The sequence below is a fragment of the Henckelia pumila genome, chromosome 2, assembly GCF_033568475.1.
Source record: "Henckelia pumila isolate YLH828 chromosome 2, ASM3356847v2, whole genome shotgun sequence".
In the NCBI taxonomy this organism is placed as follows: Eukaryota; Viridiplantae; Streptophyta; class Magnoliopsida; order Lamiales; family Gesneriaceae; genus Henckelia; species Henckelia pumila.
This window is the reverse complement of record NC_133121.1, coordinates 16,501,585-16,512,691: the sequence shown is the minus strand read 5'-3', so window position 1 is coordinate 16,512,691 and position 11,107 is coordinate 16,501,585. Positions and strand designations below refer to the sequence as shown.

General features: G+C 33.6%; 1 protein-coding gene across 1 annotated transcript; it reads left to right on the top strand.

The window, feature by feature from the left end:
• The first annotated feature begins 6,426 nt into the window (after window positions 1–6,426).
• On the top strand, window positions 6,427–9,084 carry LOC140882230 (G-type lectin S-receptor-like serine/threonine-protein kinase LECRK3). Its single transcript, XM_073288088.1, has one exon. It carries the CDS (start codon window positions 6,493–6,495, stop codon window positions 8,905–8,907), a length of 2,415 nt encoding a protein of 804 aa, XP_073144189.1. The 5' UTR covers window positions 6,427–6,492; the 3' UTR covers window positions 8,908–9,084.
• The last annotated feature ends 2,023 nt before the right edge of the window (window positions 9,085–11,107 follow it).

Sequence of the window (11,107 nt, the reverse complement as noted above, 5' to 3'; positions counted from 1 at the left end):
GATGTATAAGTATGATGAGCTTATAGATCCAGCTGAGAGGGCTGGTGAAGTGGCAGCACGGAGGTGAAAATCCCACCGTCGCGTACGTTGGTTTATAGATTGATCAATCGCTTAGTATGATGTCATCGACATGGATACGACCTGTTGAGAACTAAGAAATCATGATAAGTTAGTTTATGAGATTTATTAAGTATGATGATATATGTTTAGCTTTATGATAAATCAGTATAATTATTTTATTTCATGTTTATATGCATATAATTTTAAGATCATGCACGTATAATTATTATTCGCGTATTTTATATGATGTGTGCTTGTGTGTGGTTTCATTTTGTTATGTAAGGATAGAACGTGCTGAGCCTCTAGGCTCACTAGATTTAAATGGTGCAGGCTCACAATAATGTGTTTCCGACTGGCGGCGAGATCGTATGAGTTTCCAGGCGGCTAAAACCCGTGACCATTGCTCTAAGATGAATTTTATGTTGAGACTAGAACATTTATTTCCGCATATATTTTATTATTATAGATTTTTAGTATATGCGTGGATTTTACGTTTAAGTATTTATTTTCTAAGTTTTCGTGAATTTTTGTGAAAGAAATATTATTTAGAAATTTTATTATGACATTCTTATAAATTATTATTTAGTAATTAATTTGAAGTATTTAATTACATGCATGTACTTTTATTGTATCTTTTGTGTATTTTTTATTTTAAATTAAGTAAAGTTATTTTTAAGTATGATATATATATGTATGAGCATATATATATTTATATTCATTATTTTATTATCAGAGAGTTTTTTTTAAAAAAAATCAGTACAAGTCATAGGTCGTTTCATTTGGTATCAGAGCCAGGTTTCTTGGAGGGTGACTAGTCTGCTTCTCGGAGCTCAGAAGCCGCACTGCCAGTCTGTAAGTTTTAAGTGTTTTAAATTTTGATTTATGCATGGGACACAGGAGTTATATTTTTAAAGATTTATGAAAATGAGAATTTAATGTTACGACAGTCTTAAAGTCAAAAAACAATTAGTTATGCATTGCGATTTACGCGAAGAAATATTTGGTGGTGCAGTATGCCTCCTAGACAGATGAACCGACGCGGGAATCCTCCACCTCCACCTCCGCAGAACCCGCTTACAGCATTGGAGCATGCCAATGCAAATATGATTGGGGGGGGGGGGGGGGGAGCAGCAAGCTGCACGACCTAGGCTTACCCATGATGAGGATGTGGCTGAACGGTTCAAGAAAAAGGGACCAAAGGAGTTTATAGGCACCACTGATCCGCTCATTGCTGAGGGATGGATCCGATCACTGGAGTCTATCTTTGACTACATGGGGATTACTGATGTGGACAGGGTCAAGTGTGTGGTTTATATGATGAGAGGGGATGCAGCCTCTTGGTGGGAGGGCGCTGTTAGAGGCGTGAACCTACCTACTTTGAAGCCTTAAATTCGTCTCCTCAAGAATTCTTTGACTACATGGGGATTACAACCGTTTTGACATGTATAGGTTGTATCAAGCCTTAAATTCGTCTCCTCACTAGTAGATTTGTCGAATCTTTTGGTGATAATAGTTCTTTTCGGTGCTAACCAAATCGATGCTCGTACCAAGATTTAAATTTAGTAGGTGAGATCTTATCATATGTGTAATACTCAAAACATGCATCAATGACTATTTTTATACATAGGCGTAATTAATTATATATTATTGATGTGACAAATCATGAAACATTAGATCTATCATTGAGCTAATACACATATGCTAGGTTGAAATCTACCATCTTCACTGTGGTTTTCTCCCGGAACGGTGTTTCTAGATTTGGTTTCAGAAGGTGTTTTATTTCCCTTTATAGAAGAAATTTTGACATTTTCTTTTCACTTTTGCAGTTCAGATATAGAGAAGACCCCTGGATTCATAAATTATCGTGGTAAATGAAAGCTTGAATTGTTGACTCTTTGCGTGATTTCATTCCAGATTCCATGGGAATTGGGTTTCGATGTCATCTGTATACTCTCATGCTTAGTTTAAATGTTCGATTTTGTTTCGACGGACATTGTAAATCGAAGAAAAAAAACCGGGAAAAGAGTACGTGCTCATAAATTCGAAGCTGGCATAAATGAAGAAACAAGCAGTTGAGAAATTGATTGTTGGGGGTGGATTTGTAATTAAGGCAAGGGTAGAAAGGACAAATTTTCAGGACCGACTTGTAAACCGGTATATTTTCAGTATTGAATAAAGTTATAAATTTCATAAAAAAAAAAAAAAAAAACAACAACGAAACAAACATGAGATCGTAATCTTATCCTTTGGTATGCCAATCCCCCTTTACTTATACTCTTTAATGATATTTAATTACTAAAATATCATTTTATTTTTTGTTTAATTATAACTAATAATTTACGAAAATTACACGTTTATAAATTAATTTATTTATGAACAAAAAATTTTTTTTAAAAATTATTTTCTACTTTGATATTTTGGTTTTTTCGTTAAAAAATCGAGAGTACTAGCATAAATTAGGGATGCGCATTTTCACCGAACCCAACCCAAATTCAATTTTTTAAAATTATTTTCTTATTTTTTATTATTTATTTTATTCCTAAAAAATAAAATATTGATTTAAAAAATAAAAAATGATTTAAAATTAAATAAAATAAACGGTTTTCGGTTCGGTTAACCAAAAAAAAAAAATCGAATCGATCCGAAATTCCAAAAAACCAAAACCAAACCGAATTAATAATTCGATTTTCGGTTCAAACCAAATTTTTGATTTCGATTTGGTTCGGGCGATTAACCGATTCGTGAACATCCCTAATATAAATTTTTTTTTAATATTATATGCACCAAAACAATTTGACTGATCCTTATTATTTGTGGCTTAAACACTAAGGCACCGTTATCTTTATAATTTTACTAATATATGTATAACTCATCTCATCACATCCTACGTTCTTTTGATCATATTATTTATACATATATTAACTATTTATTTACATCAATCAAATCATTAATTATTTATCTCACATCAATCAAATTATTGAATTTAAATTACTATATTACCCCTTATAAATAATATATTTTTTTATTTTATTTATTGTTAAAAGGATAAAATAGTTATTTAACATTTTTATATAAAATTTAATCAATCAAATTATAATCTATCAATCAAATCCAATAGTATTTTAACTATAATTTTTTATTTATTTTTTATTACATTATATTACTCATCTATATATATTACTTATACCATTACTTAAACAAAATGGTGCCTAAAAATAAAATAAACATCCCCACATTTTTTTTTGAGAAAACACCTAACTTCATTCAAACATCAAAACGAGGTACATCATGATACATAATATCTTTTAAAAAGATAGGAATCGCATGCAGAATCATACAAAATATTATTCCCAAAACGCAAAGCCATGAGATGTGCATGGTTTAGTGCAGCTAGCTCCTGGAATATTGGCGCCTCTACACAGGGGTGGAATCATGAATTTTTTTTAGGGAAGCGCAATTAAGAGCGGAGCCACGTGCTGCTTCATCGGGTGCTCGTCAGGTGACCACTTTGTTTTCTCTATTTTGTATACATTAAATTTAGTACATTTTGTCAATATACGTGTTAACAATTTTAAAAATAAAAGGATACAAGCTAAACACATTAAAAAATTGAGATATCAAAAAAATGCAATTCAGAAAAAAATAAAAATATAACTATGTTAAACGTTGCAATTCATTAAAAAAAAATCACGAATGCATAATTTATATCATTAAATGATAAGCAAAAAAATTAAAATAGTATCATCAATACATAATAATTTATTATATTATTTGATAAGTCCCTAAATAATTTTATTTTTCAATGTATAACACAAATATAAATTAAAATTAATAACTATTATATTTTATTTTATTAAATAAATAATACAATATATAATAAAAAAAATTATGAAAAATTGAAGAGGGGGCCTGTGCCCCCCCTGGACCCTATATAGATCCGCCCATGCCTGTACAAAAACGACGGATATCCTACGCTAGAGGTGCATTCCCAAAAAGCCTACCTTGGAAATATCTTTTGGTTTGATATATTATTAATCTATGTATAACTTATCTCATTCAATCTCGCATGATTATCGTCATATTATTTATTTATCTATTTATTAATTATTAATTTTATATTAATTAAATCAAATAAACTATAATCTATCCATCAAATTAAATAATATAATAAATATTTTTTTTATTTTTAATTACATTATATTACTTATCTATGTATTAGTTATCATATCATTCAAACAAAACGGTGTTTTAAAATATATATATATATATATATATATAGGCCATACAGTGGATGCCTTCCAGATTTTACGAGTCACTTTGCAATGCCAAAAGCCATGTGGAATATCTTCACTCCACGGTCCCATAAATTGCTACGGCATTGAAAAGTATAAGCCATACATGGATCTTGATCTTGTTTGGTATTTTGAGCGAGGTTCCATAGTTTTCGCAGGCCCTTAATTAGTGAATCCACACCGCAAACCATGACTATCTGTTTCACCATTACCTTGTGCTATGTAATATCCCGATTTGACAATATATTGTCGTATAACGCCAGATCAACTTATCATCTCCTGAAACACTCCCAATTGGTATTCTCATAACTTCTTCTCCATCCACTGCCCATAATACTTTATCCACAATGTCCCAATATGTTTGAGATTGACAACGACCATTTTTTTGTGAATGAACTAGAGAGAATCTACGATCATTATTTTTCCATATACATAAATTTTAAGCAGAGTTTTCACTTTTTTTATTATGAATAATATGAATATATATAATAAATATAAAAAAATATGAATATATATATATATATATATATACACACGTGTATATAAAATAATTTAATTTTAATTATATCTCAAAAAATTCATCAATAATAAATATTGATATCATATGATAATATACATATATATATATATAAATATATATAGTTATGTATTTAAAAATATAGATTATTATGGTGTGAATAGATTTAATTTAAAATAAAATTTATTTAAACTAATATTTTTTATTGTATTTCAATATTATAAATACCAAATATTATTGTATTATGTTACAGACGAGTTAAAAATTATATTTGAAATATTGGATTACAAATTGTATTTGAAATTGGGTTACAAATTGTATTTGAAATTATAAAATTATCCTTACATTTAATTTGAAAAAAATATTTCAAAAATGCATGTATGATAGTTTTGTAATTTTAAATGTACTTTGTAACTCAACGTGTAAGTCTAATTGTAATGTAACACGATCCTTGTAATAAAGGTAGAAGTGAAAGAGATATTAAATAGTACTTTGAGTAATAAAATGATATAGAAGTGTCAAAATTGGTTAGCGGGTAGCCGGATCACAACTCAGCAACCCACCATTAGGTGGTGGAGTGGGGCAGAATGATTCATCTTTTAGGCGGGTTGAAAAAACAACAATTCAACCCAACCCACCTATTTTAAGTGGCGGAACATGCCAACTCAACAAACTTACGTTTAATTTGATGGATTGGGATAGGCCGCCCCACCATTTGATGAGTTGAAAAATTATCAACTCAACTCACTTATTTTATATGATGGGACGAGATGAGCCAATCCGACGAGCCTACCAATTTTAACGCCTCTAATTATATAACATATTTAAGAGATCATAGGAGGAAGTGTAGGAGATGATTGAAATTACCTTTCTTCTTCCTCCTCATTTATTTATTTTATTTACTTTTTTAATAAGATTTTTATTTTTACTTAAATAACATATTTTTGAGCGAAAAATTTATAATGTATGAATGTTGCTGGTTGCATCCGCCTTCGGAATGTTTTTTATATTTTTAAGTGGAGTGTGAGTGACATAACGGGGAACACGAATAACAACAGAGACTTAATACTCAAGAAAAATATATGCTAATTGCTAGGAACTAAAATGGATATATAATCTCATGCTTTAGCAAAAGCCTCTGATTTTAATGCTAGTCTCACGATCTAGAGCGAGCCTCCGAGTTTTATTTTTTCTTATTTAAATCTGGTTTGTAAGAATACTTTTCATTATCAATGACTTTGAAGTTTGTTTAAAAAAAAAGATTTATATAATAATTTTCAAATTTTTGAGATTTTAACGAGGAGAAATGATTCGATTCCATTGAAGAAGAAGTACAGAGCGAAGTGTTTCATATTGTCAAGGAAAAGAAAAAAGAGAAACACGGCAACGTCCTATTGGTACTAGTCAACAAATATTATAGAATATAAACTAACAACGACTGAATTTGCTTTTCCTTGCTTTTCTTCATACGTATTTTTCCCCAATTTTTACCAATTCAAAGATCCAACTTTTCAAAATGGGAAAACAATTAATAACGTTGCTTTTGTTGATTGTTTTCTCTTTTTATTTTTTTTAAAACTATTTTCCTATTTAAACATCATTGAAGTGATCACATGACATCAAATGGCTCTCTCATTTTCCAGCAGACTCTTGTTCTTCTTTACAACATTAATGATTTTGCTTCCACTGTCATCTATTGCCCAACCACACAGCAATGTCACTTTGGGATCTTTTCTGATTGCGGACGACACAAATTCCAGTTGGATATCACCCTCTGGCGAGTTTGCTTTCGGCTTCCGGAGGATTGCACCCGACGGAGGCTACTTGCTGGCCATCTGGTTCGACAAAATACCCGACAAGACGATGGTTTGGTCCGCGAATCGCGACAGTCCATCCGAAGAAGGATCAAGGATCCAGCTTTTTCCAGACGGAAGATTTCAACTCGTCAATGGTCCAAGACTAGGCAATGTGATTTGGAATGCTGCAGTAGCTGCAGGCCGGGTTGCCTATGGTGCCATGCTCGACACTGGCAACTTTGTGTTGGCGCTCAATACTTCAGCTGTAGCGTGGCAGAGTTTCGATCATCCGACTGATACATTGTTGCCTACACAGATACTTGATCAAGGCAATAGTCTAAGATCCAGCTATTCCGAAACCAACTCCTCCACGGGCAAATTCGATTGCACCGTAGGAGATGATGGGAAACTTGTGTTACGGATCCGAAACTTCCCCGTGATCCCCATGGATACCAACGTGTTTACTTATTGGTCGACGCGCAATACCGACCCTGGAAACAGATTGATCTTCAACCAGTCTGGCTACATATTTCTTGCGGCCAGTAATGGGAGCATGCTTGAGTTCTTGTCCAACAATGGGGCCTCAACCGACCGATTGTATCAGAGAGCGATACTTGAATATGATGGCGTTTTCAGGCACTATGTCTATCCCAAGTCTGCTGATTCGGCGGGTGGGAGGGCGATGGAGTGGTCCTTTACGGAGAATTTTTCTCCTCGAAATATGTGTATGTTGTTGGTCGGACGCAGCGTTCAGGTTGCCTGTGGGCTCAACAGTTTTTGCTCGGTAGGAAGCGAGGGGAGACCGATTTGTAGTTGCCCTGCTGGGTACTCTCCCATGGATTCAAACATAAGGATGAGCGGATGCAAACCGGATTTCGTTTCACAGAGTTGTGATCGGCGGTCGCAAGAATCTGAATCTTTTATGTTCGATGAAATGCTCAACACCGATTTTGTTGGTGGTGATTACACGGGTTACAGATCCATGGACGAGGATCCGTGTCGACGGGCTTGCCTCGATGATTGTTTTTGTGCTGCTGTGGTTTATGAAAGTCGTAATTGTTGGAAGAAAAGATTCCCTCTTGCTAATGGAAGAGTGAGTTCCGGTTTCAACGGAAAGGCTTTGATCAAAATACGGAAAGACAACACGACCGTAGTCACTTCCAGCAGTGATTCAATAACAAATGAGACCAGCAGATCTTCTCTGATCATTATATTATCCGTCCTGTTTGGCGTTTCGATGTTTTCGTTCTTAGTTACATCAATCTTGCTTGCATTTCATTTGAAAGGAAGAAGATCAAAGAAGATTGGTTCGTATTCAAATCTTCCAGGAGTATACTTGAGAAGCTTTAGCTTTAATGAGCTACAAGAAGCTACAAATGGATTCGAGGAAGAATTAGGTCGCGGTGCTTGCTCAACAGTGTACAAAGGCATTCTGAAAGATGAAAATGACAGAGTCATTGCTGTGAAGAAGCTTAACAAGATCGCCGCAGAAGCCGAGAAAGAATTCGAAGCTGAAGTAAGCTCAATAAGCAGAACTAACCACAAAAATCTAGTCAAGTTACTGGGATACTGTGTGGAAGGTCAAAACAGGCTTTTGGTGTATGAGTTCATGACCGATGGCTCACTAGCGAGCTTTCTGTTCGGAAAACCGAGGCCCAGTTGGTACAGAAGAGTGCAAATCGCGCTTGCAACTGCGAGAGGCCTTTGCTATTTGCACGAAGAATGCAGCACCCAAATCATACACTGTGATATAAAGCCTCAGAACATACTCTTGGACGAATCCCTTACAGCGAAAATATCGGATTTTGGGTTAGCCAAGCTTCTGAGGACTGATCAGACAAAGACCATAACTGCGGTCCGAGGGACCAGAGGATATGTAGCCCCCGAGTGGTATAGAAATATGCCAGTCACAAGCAAGGTGGATGTTTACAGCTTCGGAATCTTGTTGCTGGAGCTGGTGTGCTGCAGAAAGAAGGTCGAAAGTCGAGTCGAGGAGGAATCAGAGGTGATTCTGGTTGATTGGGCTTATGATTGTTATGAAGCAGGGACTTTAGAGTTGCTGGTGGAAAACGATGAGGAGGCCATGGATGACATCAAACGATTCAAAAAATTCGTGATGATAGGCATTTGGTGCATTCAAGAAGATCCATCGTTGAGGCCTAACATGAAGAGAGTATTGCACATGCTTGAGGGAGCCCTTGAAGTGCCTAATCCTCCACATCCTGAATCCTTTATTGATTAGATTCATTAGATTACTTCTCATTTTTCCATTTCAAATAAGTTATGTATATGTTTAGTTGTATTTTAAGAACATGGAAGATATATGGTTTACACACATTTATTCAATCAATGTAATACAATGATGGTCCTTCCAGTACTTGGAATGCAATAATATTCTTTGTCGACGACTTGAGGAACCTTCCATCTGATATGGGGGAAATTTCATGTTTTTCTTGGAGCGCTATTCTAATCAAGCATTCAATGATGTATATTTAATGAAAGACGCGGAGTCAAAAAAAAAAATCAATTACAATACATATATTGCTAAATTTTCATTGTTAAATAAACTTTATGGTAGTATCTTAAGGGTATCATTCTAGTATCGACCAATTGCAACTTTTGTCTTGGACGACATTTTTTACATGAATGAATTAATATCAAATTGGATATTGGCGAAAATTATTAATAATTAAAATTTTTTATATATTTTGAATTATTTTAATGGAATAGATGGTGATCATGATTAGAACTGTCAAACGGGCCAACACATGGCGGGGCGGGCCGGCCCACCAAAAACCCACCTTTTGGCGGGTCGATGGCGGGCCGACCCACCATTCTGGCGGGCTGAAAATCCTCAACCCAACCCAACTCAAGGGTGGGTTGCGGGTTAGGCGGACCGGCCCGCGGGTTGGATTACAATAAATAAAAATAAATAAGTAATATTATAATTAATTATAAATATCATTTCATAAATAAATATTAATAAATAATATTATAATTAATTATAAATATCATTTCATAAATAAATATTAATAGAAACATATTAATAAAAATTTTAATTATTAATTTTATGTGTTTAAATTTTATATAAAGTAATTAATACAAAAAAATCACAACTTTTATTAAAAAAATACATATATAACAATAAAAATAAAAATAAAATATTAATTTTCTAGGCCCGCGGGTCAATCCAGGCCCGCGACGGGCCAACTCACGCGGGTTGCGGGCCTAAGTGGGTTGGCCCATCTAGGCCCACTTATTGTTGGGTTGAAAAAATTTCAACTCAACCCACTTAAATTGTGTGGTGGATCGAGCCAACCCGACAGGCCTAACCCAAATTAACGGCTCTAATCATGATGTGTATACTCTTCATAAATGTGAGGTGTAGATATTATTTTGAATTCTATTCAGTTTAAGCCAGTGACCCAAAATATTAAGATTAATTTATGTATCTTTGTCATATATATATATATATATATATTTAAATTATTTAAATGTGCTGGAAAATATTTTGATAAAGATCTGAAAATTTTTATTTTAAACTAATAATATTCTTAATTCTTAGTATTCAGCATCTGTCATATGATATCATGGCACTTTCAATAAAACTTAATCCTTTCAAGTAAAAATTTTGAAAAATTAGAAGACGTGAAAAAATAAAAATAAAAATAATGAATCATCATTCGTGTGAAAAATGTAGGAAAAAAACGAAATAAAAGTAATAAAATTAACGAATGGGTATATTATTAATTTTTGTTTTCTTCGTTTTTTAAATTTAACCAATTTTGAGTAATGAAATATATTTTTAAGTATTGTCATTCTGAGTAACACTCCTGCGAGACGCTCTTATTCGTGAGACGGGTCAACCCTACCCATATTTATAATAATAAGTAATATTTTTGGCATAAAATGTAATACTTTTTAATGGATAACCCATATAAGAAACTTGTTGGAAAAAATATTGAATGAATTGCTGGAATAAATGGCTTGAAATGGGCTTGAAATGCTTGTCTCAAAACTTGTCCCAAAGTCTTGTCCCAAGTGTTGAAAAATTTGAATTTGAAATTGTCCCAAGTGTTGAAAATTTTGAATTTTGTGAAATAAATTGGAGTTGTCCCACATTGAAACAACTCCAATGTATTGCTCACCTTATATAATCCAACTTTGGATTATGAGATTGGGCCCTTAGGGCACCGATGCTTTGTAAAGGGGCAAGACGCTAATCGATGCAACAAACACACGCGCGGCCGACCGGCGCGGCGAGGCATGGTGTGGCGATGCATCTTTGAAAAGTAGCCGGGCATTACATAAATCAAATGACAATTCTTATAAAAGCAAAAGTTCCGAACGGACAAGTGAAAGTAGTTTTTTCTTGATCTTCTAATAATATTGGTATTTGATAATACCCCGAATACCCATCAAAAAAACAATAATAAGAATTA

Bases quoted from the DNA above. Each gene is read 5' to 3' on its own strand.
- LOC140882230 (XM_073288088.1), top strand. From the start codon at position 6,493: ATGGCTCTCTCATTTTCCAGCAGACTCTTGTTCTTCTTTACAACATTA.